We start from the raw sequence: 17,464 nt of genomic DNA on the forward strand, positions 1-17,464 counted from the left end.
GTGCAGGGTTGCCTCACCCCGTTTGTAAGTAGGGGTCCGATGTAAGTCAGATCCATGTAACCCGGGGACTGCCTGTATAGTATCCAACTATAAAAAGGGAAATAAGAACAATCCAGGAAACTACAAACCAGTCAGTTTAACCTCTGTGCCAGGAAAGATAATGGAGCAAGTAATTAAGGAAATCATCTGCAAACACTTGGAAGATAATAAGGTGACAGGGAACAGCCAGCATGGATTTGTAAAGAACAAATCATGTCAAACCAATATGATAGCTTTTTTTGATAGGATAACTAGTCTTGTGGATAAGGGAGAAGCAGTGGATGTGGTATACCTAGACTTTAATAACGCATTTGATACAGTCTTGCATGATACTTATATCAATAAACTAGGGAGGTTGTAGAATCTCCATCTCTGGAGATATTTAAGAGTAGGTTAGATAAACATCTATCAGGGATGATCTAGACAGTACTGGGTCCTGCCATGAGGGTAGGGGACTGGACTCAATGATCTCTTGAGTCTTAGTATTCTTTGATTCTATGATTGGTTAGTTAACTAACAAATAACATTTATCGAAAAACTTGAATATTTAATGCTCCAGAGACCGTTTGTGATCAACTGAAAAAAATTTAAAAAGTAAAATAATCACTTGAAAAACAAGTCAAGAGAATTCCCATTTGACGGTAAATATTCTAAAAACTGAATATTTGATTCACAGAATCAAATCATTCACTGTGACATATACACTTAACTCAAGTTATGCTGAAGACATAGAAACTTTTCTAAAAATTCTTACTTTATACAACTAAAATACCATCAATTTCTGAAAATTACCCCTACTATACCTCTCAGTATCCATACTAAGATTTTACTCAGTCAAAACTTTGCACTGAAATCACTGGAAGTTTTGCCTGATTAAGACTCAGTAGGATTTAGCCCAATCATAGTAGTGGTGATGTGGAGAAGAAAATATAGAAAATAAGGATGCATCTGCAATATTTTGCAGTAAATGAGTATGGTGCCAATATTTTACTAGAAAAAATACATTTGTGCATATTTTACTATTGAGGTAATGTAGACCTGTGCTGAAGAGAGATTCCTTCCTGTATTATAATCACTTTCTCACTCCATTTGCCCATTTCTTAATGTTTTATTATTCATTTGCATCCTATTGTGAGGTACTATACTGATTTAATTGGAGTTGTGTGACTATATTTTTTTATGTATTTTATGATGCTTTAATTAATTTTTTATCTGTTTTATGCATTATTGTGATATTTTAACCACAAATGTAATTCCCCAAGTATCTTGCAAACATGAAAAGACATATAGCTCATTTCCAAGAGTAGTCTGATAGAAGCAAAAGAAATTTAACAAGGTAGTACAAATAAGCAATAAGAAAAATCTTGTTTGCAGGAACAAGACTTTAGTGTCTGCAAAGAATACCAGTTAGTATACTAGAAATATAGATTGAAAACAATCTACTTTATCATTTTATGAGATGAACAGATTTTTTTTCCCAAGAACAAAAAATGGAAATAATTCCATTTCCCAGTATTTAAATATGTCTATATGTTCCATCAGCTAAATTTTCTGTTTATTTAATTACAAAACCTCTTCTCCTGATACTAATTTCTAAGCTCTAACTTTCCAGTAACATCCAGCTTCCCAACAACTAGATCAAATTCAGTCCTGGGATAGTGACAAATCCATTGAAATTGATAGATTTTAATTTGGCCTGTAGAATGGACTAAGATGATTGATAGGAATGCTTAACATGTGGATACTTCTCACTCCCTCAAACAAACAACATTCAAGGATGAGTCTTCTATTCTTATCTTGCTAGGCTGTTAAACAAAGCAGTTCTTCTGATGTATTTTAGGAACAGTTCTTCAGCATCTAAACACCCTGGACTAGAGGAAATAGGGGGTGGAATAAAACATTGCAATCTTTAAAACAAACATAAAGAAGTTTGTTAAGGCACTTTAACAGACCAAATCTCTGATAGTAAGCTGCAAAAATTGTACGGCAGTTCCTGCTAAACATAGACCCACTTTCTAATCTATCTACACAGCAACAGAATGTGCCAGCAGCACCAGATGTGGAAAGGATTCATATTAACAGGAACCTCCTTTTCCAGAACAATTGCCAAAGGCCATGGCCAATGCAAACTACAACAGAAACTGAAAAGTCTGATACCCCCCTCTGAGCCAGTCCACATAGGAATCTCTTTGCTCTTCCCTGTCTTCACATGTTAAAGTTAAAATATCCCATTGTCTCTTGGCCATTCTGGGGTCAAATTGTTGCTGCAAGCCAATTTCCTTTTGTGGGAGAGAAACTGATATTTAATATGCTCATTCTGAAGTCTTACATTTTAACTACTCTATGTACATGAGACTTCTAATCGACAACTGAGATATACCCAGCCACACATGGACAACTCCAGAAGCCCCAGCTCTGTCACTGCAAGCTGCTGTTCCTTACAGCTGCCTTTGTTGCTTTCTCTTCAGGTTTCCAACTGTCCTCCCAGCTGCCACAGAATCTTTCATTCCCTGGCTTCATAATACACTCTAGTCAGAAACCAGAAGGGAAGCAACACACATACTGCACTGCTGTCTGCTGATATATTATTGCTCAGTAGATTTATCACTTGGATTCAACTCCTACTGAAATTAATGCAACAACTTCCACTGATTTCAATAGGACTTGGATCAGTCTATATTCATCCGGACTGGCCTGGACTGGTGAAAGCATCTTACTAACCATCCTTTTCTTCTTTGGTGTTATCAGAATTTGGTGGTCTCGCCCTATATCTCTTCATCCAACAGTGTTAAGGCTACATGATACCTAGACTTATTTCTATCTCCATAATGTCTTTCAATTTTTCATCTGTTGACATCCTTTCACCTCTATTTCCTTTGCTGATGTCTTCCACAGCCTAGATTGTCTCTCATGTGCATCTCCTAAGAGTCACAGCACAGAATTTGGTCCAAAGACTATAAGGTGAAATAAATTACACATAAAATAGAACATGCGCATTGCGTACTTGATTGCCTGACTCATTTGGACCAAACCAAAATATTGAACCTTACAACAAATATTTGTTAATGCTATGCACATTCTGTAAATGATATTTTTTACTTTTTCCATACATTAGCTGAATCTTCAAAAAATACTGACCTGTTGTCCTTGAATTATTGTATGTCTGTTTCTTCCGTGATAGTCAACAACTTCTATGTAGTCCAAATATATATCTATCCAGTAAACATATTTATTGACCAAGTCTACTGCAAGAGCTGTTGGCTTCTCTATTTTAGATTCTATTATCCTCGTTCTATTCATCCCATCCATGTCACATCTCTCAATTTTCGCAACATTCCCGTAATCGGTAAAGAAAAGTTTTCTGTTGAAAGAAAATAAAATGTTGTGACTCTGTTTTTGCATTATTATTTCTAAGAGGATGAGTCTGATGGGCTGATCTCCAGTGGGGCATTCTGTAAAACAAGTTTTCATTCTAATTCATGTCAGTGATTACATTTGTTAGTAACCCATAACCATTACCATATAATATCAGTCATAAACAGAGAAATCTGCTAATGAATACTGTAAGGCATGAGGGAGCAAGTTAACTAAATATGTGAAATATTCCAGCAAATGTACAATTGCTTTAGATTTTGTTCTGTTTTTGTTAGAGAATGCGTTTTAACGTATTGAAATATATGCCTTAAGGGATCCAATACTGCTGATTAAACATGAAATTCTTAAGCAATTAAGTGCATCAGCTTAAATATGTGTGTGTCTTATGTATTACATTCATCCTGATTTTTAGATGCTGCACTGTATTTTTTCTTTCCTCTATAAAAGCCATTAGAATTTCATTTATGTAGATGCTAAGATTATTACAAATAGTAGAGATCAGCAAAACTGTGAAATAATTAAGCAGCTGGAAGCAAATGTACTATATATATTGACAGATATCATAAATGCAAAAGTAATCAAAAATTTTAAATGCTCTCAGGTATTCCAAACCATAACATTTCACAAACAAGGGCATTTTACTCTGTATTTCACTTTTATCAATTTTGTGGGAGAAAGACAAGGAAGGATTATTGTCCCAGAAGAAGCTTTAGTTAATTTATTTCTCCAAATGAAACATACTGTGCAACATTAACAGAAATCTATCACAGACTTAAACATACCACTAAAGCTTCTAATCCTGATTGTTTGATTACCATTCACTATGTTTAGTAAACACAAATCAATTTCAATTAACCTGACAATATTTTAACAAGATTACCTTCTCCTGAGACTCAATTGCACTTGTAAATAGAAGACCATCTTGTCATGACTTTAACACTATCTCAAATAATCCAATTTCTAGTTACTGACTGTTATTAATATTACATTTGGAATAAATATTTGGGTTTTTTCCAGATTCAGTAAATTATCTGTTAGTTATAAGCACTAGTGGCACAGTATGTAAAGCCAGGGATACCTTTTTGTGGAACAATAATTATCTAAAATTAATTGTTCTAATAACTGTAGTTTCCACTAAGCATTTAATATTATAGTATGCAGTATCTTGGAAAGAAAGTAGACTTGCAAAGAAGTCAATTAAAATTATGCTGCATTATATTAATACCTTACAAAAAATGAGACTCTATTTAAAAGTAGGCCAAAAGGGTCTTGCATCCAAACAGATTTTTTAAAATGAAACAGATATTACAGTAATGTTTAAAATTATCATAGTTTAGAGGAAAGTGGTTATATTTTGTAAAAATGAACTGGTCATATTAAACTTATTTAAATAAAAAATCCCACAAACAAACCGTTTGCGTCAGTGTAAAAACTGGTGGCACGATATAGCCCAGAATCACTAATTATATTGTGTAACATACACATGACATGAGAAGTGCATGAAGTGAAGCATTAAACTGAGAAAGTTAAAATTAGCAAAGAAATAAAATTAACTTAGAATTACAGCCAGAAAAAATAATACGTTAAAATGTTTTCATACATTTTAAGTCCTCTCACCTATTACATTTAAATAACACTACATAAAACATTAAATGTAATTTTTGACACAATCCTGCATTTGCAGACATATGGTTTGAAAGCTAAATAGGTCTTCTTCGTCTCAGACTCAGTAATTAATATCAAAGTACAATTCAATTCAAAATCTTCTACAGGAGCACAAATAACACATTACATAAACAGAATTTAGATGACTATGTTGATAATAAATGCTTAGGAGCAGGTATCATCTTTTTTTGTGTGTGTCTCTGTATAGTTCCCAACACAATGGAAAATACACAGTCATTTTCAGCACAGGAATAAATTAAGACATCTGAAATCTCCAACACTATCAGGCCTATACAGTAAAGGTTCTCACAGCAAATTTTGCAACCTCCAAAACCACTGTCTTGCCAAACATAATCATTCCTGGATTACAGCTTTCTTTTAGAACTTGATACACTCCTCCACACACTCCAGCCCTCAGGACTCCCTACAGGGGGGGCAAAGGAAGCAACAGCCCGAGGGCCCTGTGATTTAAAAGGGCCCAGGCCTCCCAGCTATTTCTGCCACTACTGCAGCAGTGGTGGTACCTAGAGCCCAGGCCCTTTAAATTGCTGGAGGTGGGGTGGGAGCTGGCTTAGTGCACCCCAGGCAGTGCTGAGGACTGGTTGTACCCAGTGTTTTCCCTTAAAGGGTTGAATAGCCACCCCTGTTTGCTCAGGGTCCCAGTAAATCTGTCAGCCCCACTGCCAGACCCCAAAGATTGTATTCTTTCATCACAGTTCTCATTTTCTTTCAGGCTTTCTTCCTTCACCAACTCCTACCCTTCTCTGAGTGATGCCTTTTTTGGTGCTTTTGAGACTTAGAGAAACAACACTCCCATTTACACTTTGTTTGCATTCAAAGTTTTCTCTGTAATAATCAAATATGGAAACAATTTATTTTAAATGACACCTGAGGTTCTGGCAACGACTCTCGTTGGCTCTGGTTTGCTGTTTCCATCCCAGGTGAGCCACAGGAAGTGGAATGGTCCAGGCCTCCACTTCTCCCAGTTCCCCTGTCTGGAAATGGCGAACTAGAGCCAATGGTAGCTGTGGGGCTCTGTGGCTATGAATCCTTTAGGTAAACCATGTGGTGCAGGCCCACTAGTGACTTTCCCAAAGAGGGCCCACGGCCCACTTTGAGAAATATTGCGCTAATGCATAGAATACACAGTCTCTATCTCTACAATAGGAAATTACCTTAATGTCCTCCTAAACAACAGCCACATTCCTCTGAAATCATGTGTGTGTTTGCTCACTCCATCATCTTCGTTATGATTATATTTTACACCCTATTATATATTGTGCTAAAGCTGAATGGAAATCCATGATACTTCATCTTAGTTCTGTCTTTCTGAAAAAGCAGTGAAAGCAACCTTTTTGATATAAGTGATTTAAAGTGAAGTATATAGTCTTAGTCTACCCTATTTATAAATAAATTGGACAAGAAATACATAATGATTTTGAACTTGAACCCAGGAATATTAGGGAAAATAGGATGATTTGGTTTGCTTTTGTGGATGAAGGTGAGAGACTAAGAAAACAAAATAAAGTTCTTAAAACGTTTACATTACCTTCAGATAAGCACATAGATATTTCAACCTCTTGCATATTATCAATAAGGGTATGTCTACACTACCACCCTAGTTCGAACTAGGGTGGTTAATGTAGTCAACCGGAGTTGCAAATAAAGCCCGGGATTTGAATTTCCCGGGCTTCATTTGCATGTTGCCGGGCACCGCCATTTTTAAATGTCCGCTAGTTCGGACTCCGTGCCCGCGGCTACACGCGGCACGAACTAGGTAGTTCGGATTAGGCTTCCTATTACGAACTACCATTACTGCTCGTGGAACGAGGTGTACAGATAGTTCGGAATAGGAAGCCTAATCCTAACTACCTAGTTCGTGCCGCGTGTAGCTGCGGGCACAGAGTCCGAACTAGCGGACATTTAAAAATGGTGGCGCCCGGCAACATGCAAATGAAGCCTGGGAAATTCAAATCCCGGGCTTCATTTGCAACTCTGGTTGACTACATTAACTACCCTAGTTTGAACTAGGGTGGTAGTGTAGACATACCCTAGAAGACTTGACAATACATTGAAAGAAAAGCAGAGTCAGTTTCAAGAATAGCTCACAGTCCTGTTGTCCTACACAGATAGACGATGCCTTGAGAATGCATGACTGAGTATTTAAAATGATAGAACGCCATTCTCACAACAGCATTTGTAGAATTGAAACCAATACACTTTAAAAGAAAGAAAACAGTAATCTTACCTACCGAAAAAATATGAAAACTCTTAATAGGTGTGATAACACAGTCACGCTGCTTGTCAGCAATGAGTGCTTTACAAATGGACTAGCCACTATTTCTCAATCCATCTCTTCATCTGAGGGAAATCTCAGCAAACAGTGATTCCAAGCTACTTGAACAAATAGCAAGCTATCAGTAGAAATACCAATAGCAGATATTTTGTTTGCTGGTCTTCACTTTGGTGTTTCTACCTGATCCAATATGTGTGGAAATGAGAAGGGGATTGAGTGTGACTACTGTGAATAAGTGCTTAATATTAGTGGAAGAGTAATTCCTTTCACAATGTACTATAACTGCTATGTGCTTAAATCAGAGGAAATGCCTATTTTTGACATTTGCTTGTTTGAGAAAAGGAGAAAAATATGTACAATGAGTTTGGCAAAATTATATTGTCTTCCTATTGATTCATATTTATTTTCAGCAATGTTCATGCCTCTACCTACTCTTAGGTCATTAGAATCAGTACGTGACATACAGGAAAAAAACAATAAAATAAGTCTCACAGGGGTTGCCATATTAGTCAGTAACTTTAAAAAACAATGAGTAGTCCTGAGGCACCTGTGCCCCAGAGCTACTCGTTGATAACACAACAATGTAGGCCACCTTTACTAGACAGGCCTCTGACCTTTAATGGGATCATTCCAGTTGGGAAGGTCCTGTGTGCTGCTGTGTAGACTTAGACACTACAACTCCCATGATGCCTGTGGTAATAAAGGCAAGTTTTCTGTTTCCAGGGGGGTACAGGGAAAGCATGCAGTGGGTTCCATTTTGGGGAGAGGAGCTGGTGCTGGTGCTGGCTCTGTCCCTCTCAGGAGCTGAGCTAGGAAGTCAGATGCTGGTGAAGTAATTATACAGGGTTTTTTTGCCCTGGCTGGGCTGTTTCAATAGAGTGTTGTCTCTAGCTGCACATCTTCAAGTGTGCCCACGGAAGCAAGTTCCTAGGACTTCAAAATCTACAAGGGTTTACACATCAGGGAGGGGTAAATGGTGGCTCTGTAAATGTCAGTTAGATAAGTTTTCATTTATTAGTCATGTATCCCAGGGATTTGTACTGGGACCATCCTATTTCACATACTCATAAATGAATCAGAGAAAGGAGTAAAAAGTGAAGTGGCAACATTTTTGAATGATACAAAAGTACTCAAGATAGTTAAATCCAAGGCAGACAGCAAAGAACTGCAAAAAGAATTCTCTCAAAACTAGGTTACTGGGCAACAAAATAGGAGATGAAATGTAATGGTTAATGCAAAGTAATGCACATTAGAAAACATAATCCTAACTATACAACAATAAAATGCTAGGATCTAAATTGGCTGTTACCGCACAAGAAAGAGATATTGGAGTAACTGTAAATAGTTTTTTGAAAACATCCATTCAATGTACTGCAACAGTAAAAAAAGTTATCAGAATGTTGGGAATCATTAAGAAAGGGATAGATAATAAGACAGAAAATAGCATAATGCCTCTATATAAATCCATGGTAGGCCCACATTCTGAATATTTTATGCAGATATGGTCACTACACCTCAAAAAAGTAATATTTAAATTGGAAAATATTTTTAAAAGGATAGGAACAATGATTAATAATATGGAATAGCAGCCATAAGAGGAGAGTTTAGTAAGACTGAGATTTTCACTAGAACTGGAAGAGACCTCGAGAGGTCATCAAGTCGAGTCCCCTGCCCTGCCAGCTGAAAGGGGAAGGGAGCTCTGGGTGTGGTTATGCTTACTCAGTTGTTTATCCCTGCAAGATAATCAACTGTTGATATGTAAATACAGTTCATGCTGGAATGGGAGAGGAATCTGGGGTGTATCATGTAAATCCAGTTCAGCCAGTGCTATAGGCCTGATGAATGGTCAACTGATGGAATAGAATGCTGTGTATTGTAATTAATTTCACTGTTGTATGGGGTCACAAACCATGCTAACCCTAAATGTAGAAATTGTAAAATATGACCATCGGTGCTTGCAGGAGAGACACTGTCATTGTAGAGTTGTAAATGGATGGGATTAGATTGGGGGAGAAGAAGCTTGAATCAGCCAGACTGTAAAACTGGTCCAACCTAGAATCATAGAATCATAGAATAATAGGACTGGAAGGGACCTCGAGAGGTCATCGAGTCCAGCCCCCCGCCCTCAAGGCAGGACCAAGCTCCGTCTACACCATCCCTGACAGATGTCTATCTAACCTGTTCTTAAATATCTCCAGAGAGGGAGATTCCACCACCTCCCTTGGCAATTTATTCCAATATTTGACCACCCTGACAGTTAGGAATTTTTTCCTAATGTCCAATCTAAACCTCCCTTGCTGCACTTTAAGCCCATTACTCCTTGTCCTGTCCTCAGTAACCAAGAGGAACAAATTTTCTCCTTCCTCCTTGTGACACCCTTTTAGATATTTGAAAACCGCTATCATGTCCCCCCTTAATCTTCTTTTTTCCAAACTAAACAAGCCCAGTTCATGAAGCCTGGCTTCATAGGTCATGTTCTCTAAACCTTTAATCATTCTTGTCGCTCTTCTCTGTACCCTTTCCAATTTCTCCACATCTTTCTTGAAATGTGGCACCCAGAACTGGACACAGTACTCCAGGTGAGGCCTAACTAGTGCAGAGTAGAGCGGCAGAATGACTTCACGAGTTTTGCTTACAACACACCTGTTGATACAACCTAGAATAATATTTGCTTTTTTTGCAACAGCATCACACTGTTGACTCATATTCAACTTGTGTTCCACTATGACCCCTAGATCCCTTTCCGCCATGCTCCTTCCTAGACAGTCGCTTCCCATCTTGTATGTATGGAACTGATTGTTCCTTCCTAAGTGGAGCACTTTGCATTTCTCTTTATTAAACCTCAACCTGTTTCCTTCCTTCCCTTCCCTCCTCCACTTCTAAGAATAGACTTAAACTGACTCCATAAGAAGTCTCTTTATTATTTTGAAATATTATTCCAGTGGGAGCTGGAATCTTTTGGCCAGCCTACATGGTGGGCCAAGCGCTGAAATCACAGAGAAACTGACAAAGAGCTGAAATCACTAGGTCTGGCCCAGAGCCAGACCCATCATGGAAGCAGCAGCAGGTGGACAGCAGGGCAGCTGGCAGGAGAAAGCGGCTGGCAGGAGTGGCCGGCAGGCAGCCGGTAGGAGCAGCGGCAGGCGGCCAGTGGGGCGGCTGGCAGAAGGAAGCGGCCAGCAGGTGGCTGGTGGGAGCAGCCAGCAGGCAGCTAATAGGAGCAGTGACGAGTGGCCAAGGGAGTAGGGGATATGCCCCGTATCCCCAAGAGTGGGAGGTGAGATCTGTAAATCATCTCAGAGCTCTGGTCTGCCCTGACCAAGGACAGCAACTGTGAGTGGGGTACAGAGAAAGGTTTCGGCAAGTGAATGGGTCACTTACATTGCTGGACTTGTGAGCCTGAGAGGCAGAGGACATTGCTCAATCTGCTTGAGCAGGGAAGTTCACTCGTGGGTTGGTTATGAACTCTGTGGTATTTTCCCAAATTAATGCCACGTTATTTCTCTCCCTCTTTCATTAAAAATTTCTTTTCTACGCTCAGACTCTGTGCTTGTAAGTGGGGAAACACTGCCTCTCAGAGACACCCAGGAGTATATGTGGATTTCCCAGGCTACTGAGTGTGGGTTCAAGCCAGTTCTGTATGAGATGGATTAAAAGGAACCCCTAGATATTGAATCCGGCCCTAGCTGCTGCCAGCATTATCTGGCAGAAGAGTAACATTTATAATTGGTATTTTGAGTTAGAATCATGCCACAGAATACTTTTATTATTAATTCTTATTATTATTATCATCTTAAGAATAGGTTTATTCCTATTGGAGGCAATACAAAATTAAAACTCCTTTGGAAGTGAGGGACTGCAGCAAAGGGGTGGATAAGGGATTCCTACCTATCCAAAATTAAAATAAACAGGATCTTCTTTAATGTCAACAATATCAGACACACAGGCTTCCATATAACCCAGGAAGGAAAGGGGTGTTGCTATAAAATAGAATAAACACTTTTACTTTAAATCAATAATTTCGAGATGAGAGAATGTTAGGAAAAAGATATAGTCTGACTGTGTCTCCAGGCATAGTTTCAGATACTCTCCACCCTCTTAGGATACCGTTGTGTTAACGTTACAGTTTAAAATTGGAACTCAACAATTCAACTGTATGTGATCTCTCTCTCATCACCCATATACAGACAAACCAAACCCTGACCTTGCTTTAAGTTATGAAAAAAGGAAGCTGAATACCAAATTTGGTGCTCTTCACATTTAGGAGGAATTCTTGAACAAACAGACTCACAGACAGATGGACAAACACACAAACGCTCTCAAATATATAGTGTATTGATATAATAATGTATGCAGCCACGTGTAATATATTTGCTTTATCCACAATATTCATTACATATTGCTAATGCATTTACTACTACTTTTGCTGGACTGAAATGTGTGTTTTTTGACTGATGAAGGTAAATGTTTTTAGAAAGTTAGAGCAGAAGTCCTTCATTTCTTTTAGATTTATGAAAAAATGAAAACACAATTACGTTTCTCAAATTGTCAAATAAACTCTAATCTCACTTTAAAATCACAACAGAAATAATTGGAGTATTAGCTCTACCGAGTATTAGCTCTACCCCTTGACCACCATAACAAGCTTCTGCAATGATGTACGCTGCAAACAATCTTGGCTCCACAACATGCCTATGTACCACTTCCAGGCACAGCAGCAATGTTATATGATAACAGATAATCCAATGAACTTTTTATCTTTATGTGAAATCCTTACACTGCTTCATTACTCTCTGTCAAGCTATTACATTCTCATCAAACTCATGAAGGTAAATATTTAATACACCCAATGCTCAGCCTCTGCCATATTCTTTGCCTCTCTCACATCTGTGTAAATACTATGTTAAAAAATTGGATTGCTACTGAAATAGAATGCTAATAACAACAAAACAAAAACACTTTGTAGTTGTTGCTAGAGGCTAAATACTCAAACTGAATTTTGTGCTAAATGAATATAAACAAAGTGCCAATCTCTCTCTCTCTCTCTCTCTCGTCATAATAGCTAAATCTATTTCCCCCCATCTGCAGTAAAGAGATTAAAGCTGTGAGACACAACCCTGAAAACTGCATTCTTTAGCAGTTATCAAATTTATTCTTGCTTAATCTGCTACTCTGTCTAAACATAATTCAATACACTTTACCTTAACCAGCGTAATTAGCGTTAGCAATTTGGTGCAGTAATGCTGCATTTTTAATGTATTTCTCTCAATTGTAAATGAAGGTAAGGGATATTAAATCTGAAATTTTTCTAGCTTCCAAGGCAGATTCTTCAAACACATTTTTAGATGATAATCATGGATTCATTCAAATTTTGGTTTTTTGATGTTCTGTATTTATACTCACCCCCTGCTGACACACCCATTCCCATAAAGAGTACACCCTGACCTTTAAGAGTTGAAACCAGTCACTTGGTTTTATTTGTGTAATTATACACATAATATGAGAGAGAAAATCCCTTGCTCCATTTCCCAATCATTCTTTCTGAGTAATTCCACTGATTTCAGAAGGAATACTTTATCTGAATGGGAGGGTGAGGGGGGAGTAAAATCTGTCCCCAAATATGCCAAATTACTTAGAGTATGTCTACTCTACAAAGTTAATTCGAACTAACAGACGTTAGTTCGAATTAACTTTGATAGGCGCTAGACTAGCGCTCCGCTAGTTCGAACTTACTTCGAACTAGCGGAGCGCTTAATTCGAACTAGGTAAACCACATTTTACGAGGACTAACGCTTAGTTCGAATTAGCTAGTTTGAATTAAGGGCTGTGTAGCCAATTAATTCGAACTAGTGGGAGGCTAGCCCTCCCCAGGTTTCCCTGGTGGCCACTCTGGCCAACACCAGGGAAACTTGTCTGCCCTCCTCCCGGCCCCGGAGCCCTTAAAGGGCCACGGGCTGGCTACGATGCCCGTGCCAGGTGCAAGCCTGCCAGCACCCAGCCAGCAGACCCTGCACCTTGCACGGCTCGAGCCAGCCACCCGCTGCCACCCAGCCCTCTGCCTCTTCCCGGGACCAGGCTGGTGGCCCCGGGAGCCTGCTCAGGTCCGCAAGAGGCGGGCGCCCACCTGGTCTACTGCGGAGATCGTGGACCTCAACCACGACCTCCGCACTAGGCACAGGAAAGTGGCCGTCTAGGGCAGGATAGCTGCCAGCCTGGCCACCCAAGAGCAGGTGTGCATGAAAATCAAGGTGGTCCACTGAGACCCCCGACCCTGAGCCCTAAGCTTAGAATGGCCGTACTGCGTCAGACCAAAAGTCCATCTAGCCCAGTAGCCTGTCTGTCAACAGCGGCCAACACTAGGGACCCTGGAGGGGATGGACCGAAGACAATGACCAAGCCATTTGTCTCATGCCATCCATCTCCAGCCTTCCACAGAGGCCAGGGACACCATTTCAACCCCCTAGCTAATACCACTCCATGGACCCAACCTCCATGACTTGATCTCACTTCTCTTTAAACTCTGTTCTAGTTGTAGCCTTCACAGCCTCCTGCAGCAAGGAGTTCCACAGGTTGACTCTTTGCTTTGTGAAGAAGAACTTTCTGTTATTAGTTTGAAGCCTGCTACCCATTCATTTCATTTGGTGTCCTCTAGTCCTTCTATTATGGGAACTAATGAAGAACTTTTCTTTATGCACCCTCTCCACACCACTCATGCTTTTATAGACCTCTATCATATCCCCCCTCAGTCTCCTCTTTTCTAAGCTGAAAAGTCCCAGTCTCTTTAGCCTCACTTCATATGGGACCTGTTCCAAACCCCTGATATTGTAGTTGCCCTCCCCTCTCCCACCCTCTCTCTTCCTCTCTCCCACCTCCTTTTCCCAGTCTCCCCTAGTTTTGTTCAATAAAGAGAGTTTCTATTTTTGAACACACGTGTCCTTTATTTTGTACATCAGGAAGGGGGGCTAGGGAGGGGTAAGTGGAAGGATGTGAGGGAGGAATGGGGTACGAGCCCACGATTGGGAGGACTGGGGTAGCTCTGCAGGCTCCTCGGGATGGAAACTCTCCTGAAGCCTCCCGATTGACCCTCCCCAGATGGTAGCCTGTGGCAAGTGCAGCCGGGCTGATGGCCGAGTGCTGTGAAGTGCCGAGTGTGGGGACTCAGGGCACTCCAAGCCAGGACTGCTTTGCTGTCCCTCATCGAGGTAGACAAGCAAGCGGGGAACCCTGAGAACTGTCTGTCTGGGGTGGGGGTCGGGTCCCTTTAAGCACAGCCCTCGGCTAGCCTGAGACAGCAGCTCCACAGTCTAAGTCCTAATCTGATGCCCTGCTGGCACTGCTTCCAGCCCTCCTTAACCTCAGTTCAGGGTCCACTCAGTGTGTACATGCTAGTTCGAATTAGCAAAATGCTAATTCGAACTAATTTTTTAGTCTAGATGCACTAGTTCGAATTAGCTTAGTTTGAATTAACTAATTCAAATTAAGTTAGTTTGAATTAGCGCTGTAGTGTAGACATACCCTTATGTTTCTGACAAATACACTCACGTCAGGCAATTAACACCCTTTTAATTAAAAAAGTCAAATAAAATAAAAATTTTCCCCACAAAACAAAAGTACAGACTGACACCCATTATTACTAAGGCTGCAAATTTGCCATAGAGGTCACAGAAGTCACGGAGTCTGTGCAGCAGCTGATGGAGCTGGTTCCACAGCTGCTCAACCTGCTCAGGAAGACTCTGGGCCCATAGCACTGGATACTATTGTGATAGTCTCGGGCCATGACATTTTTCCTCTCCAAGCAGCAGCAGGAGAAGTTAGGGTGGGAAAGTCAGGTCTAGGGGTTGGGGATAGGAGAGAGTGAGGGCTCTGGACAGTGCTTATCTCGGGGAGTTCTCTACAAGTGGCAATATGTCTCTCCATAATTTCCTCAGCTCCTAACTCCATGCATTGCCTGTAACCTGAGGCACCACCTCTGCAGCTCCCATGGGTTGTGGTTCCTAGCCAATTGGAAAGGCAGAGGCAGTGTGGAGAGCTTCCCCAAGCACGTTCAGTCACTTCCTGCACCACTGGTGCAGAAGCCCCCCCAGAGACTTCCCTGAACCTTTCCCAAGAGCACCCAAGGCATTCCCAGGCTTTAATCAGGAGCATAGTACAAGTCATGGACAGGTTATGGGATCTGAATTTTTGTTTACTGTCCAGCACTTTTACTGAAAGTACTCCTTACTAAAACATGGTCATAATTATTACCCTTTCCCCAAAGGACAACAAATCCTGGTTCCCACAGACCAGGAAGTACTATGAATTCTGAGTTAAGGGCTTTCAAAACAAGCACCCTCCTTGTTTTCATGTTTGATGACTATACAAAGAAGATCGAAGCAGTCTCTCAAATATCTTCCCCTCATATACAACAGCATTTTGTAGAGTACATTTAACAAACTATATGAGTTGCATCTAGAGGCAAATAGGAAGTGCGTGCAGCTGATGATGAACTGAAATAATTAAGTACTCTAATATTACTAAGAACATGGGAACGTGAATGATATACTAGTAGAAGATTTTGAGTATCCTATTGTGGTATATATAGCAAATTTCCATGGTCGACAATGAAGGTAACAATGGCATGGATATCAAGGTCATCTTTGAGGAATATGGCAGCAGATACCAAACTGAATCATCTTATAAAAATAATTAATTAATGTTTTCCAGCTACTACTTTCCAAGTGTTAAATTTAGAAGCACAAACACACATAGATTTTAATGTAAATTTAAGGTGTTTACATATACTGTTCCTCTGGATTAATTGAAAGATAAATGGGCAATCTCCTGATAGATTTGAAATATCAGAAGTTTGAATTCAAATCCAGCACAATGTAGAACTGGAAATGGTTTATCCCTCATGACTCAGGTTATATTTAAGTTACATTAATTCAGATTTATATTTAGTGAGTTTAATAATCCAGTGTATTTAAAATTCTTGCTTCTCTTTAATAATTTCAGAAGAGGATATAAGGAACAAGTGTTTGCTGAAAGTTAAATGAAGGGTTTTAGATAAACCCCCAAAACTAACAAACAAAGCACATAAGTCTGATGAAAGCCTTTTATGATTAAAAATGTGAATGATGTGTTTCAGAACTGGCTGATACGTCTATTGAATAATTATATTTTGATCCCCATTTAATAAATATAATTTAATAATGGAATTTAGAATACAGAGTGGTGAGGATATTCTTGTGGCTCTGGGTCACCAGCTTGCATACTACAAGTTGTATCACAAGAAAGACATAACTTCTGTTTATGAATTATTCATTACATTTTTACACTCGATAGTGAAGCAAAAGTATCAGCAGTTGTTGCAACAGTTCAAAAAGGAAATATGTGAAACTTAAAAAAATAAGAGAGGTAGCCATATTAGTCTGAATCTGAAAAAGCAACGAGGACTACTGTGGCACCTTAGGCCGTGTCCAGACTCAGGGGTTTTTTCGGGAAAAGTAGCCTTTTCCCGAAAAAACTTCCCCTGCGTCCAGACTCAAGCCGCGTTCTTTCGAAATTATTTCGAAAGAACACGGCTTTTCGTTCGATGGCGGTAAACCTCAATTTACGAGGAAGAACGCCTTCTTTCGAAAGTTCCTCTTTTGAAAGAAGGCGTTCTTCAATGTAAAGAGGCCGTCTTCGAAAGAGAGCATCCAGACTCGCTGGGTGCTCTCTTTCGAAAAAGCGGATTTCTCTTTCGAAAGAAGCCTGCAGTCTAGACATAGCCTTATAGACTAACAGATGTATTGGAGCATAAACTTTCGTGGGCAAAGAACCACTTCATCAGATGCCTGTAGTGGAAATTCCAGAAGCAGGTATAAATATACAGGCATAAGAAAAGAATGCCAATCAAGAATAAGGCTATAGATAACGAGGTCAATTCAGTCAGGGAGGATGAGACCCACTTCTAGCAGCTGACGTGGAGGTGTGAACACCAAGAGAGGAGAAACTGCTTTTGTAGTTGGCTAGCCATTCACAGTCTTTGTTTAATCCTAAACTGATAGTTTTCAAATCAAATTTGCAGATGAACTGTAGCTCAGCAGCTTCTCTTTGAAGTCTGTT

General features: G+C 39.8%; 1 protein-coding gene across 1 annotated transcript in view; it reads right to left on the reverse strand.

Annotated features, from left to right (window-relative positions):
- Positions 1-17,464, reverse strand: part of LRP1B (LDL receptor related protein 1B) — a 1,362,068-nt gene that overhangs the window by 610,910 nt on the left and 733,694 nt on the right. Inside the window, exon 8 of the mRNA XM_089779714.1 lies at positions 3,178-3,400. Coding sequence (XP_089635840.1) covers positions 3,178-3,400 — 223 coding nt within the window. The remainder of the gene's footprint in view (positions 1-3,177; positions 3,401-17,464) is intronic.

The sequence above is a fragment of the Pelodiscus sinensis genome, chromosome 7 (genome assembly GCF_052426305.1).
Source record: "Pelodiscus sinensis isolate ZL-2025 chromosome 7, ASM5242630v1, whole genome shotgun sequence".
NCBI lineage: Eukaryota > Metazoa > Chordata > Testudines > Trionychidae > Pelodiscus > Pelodiscus sinensis.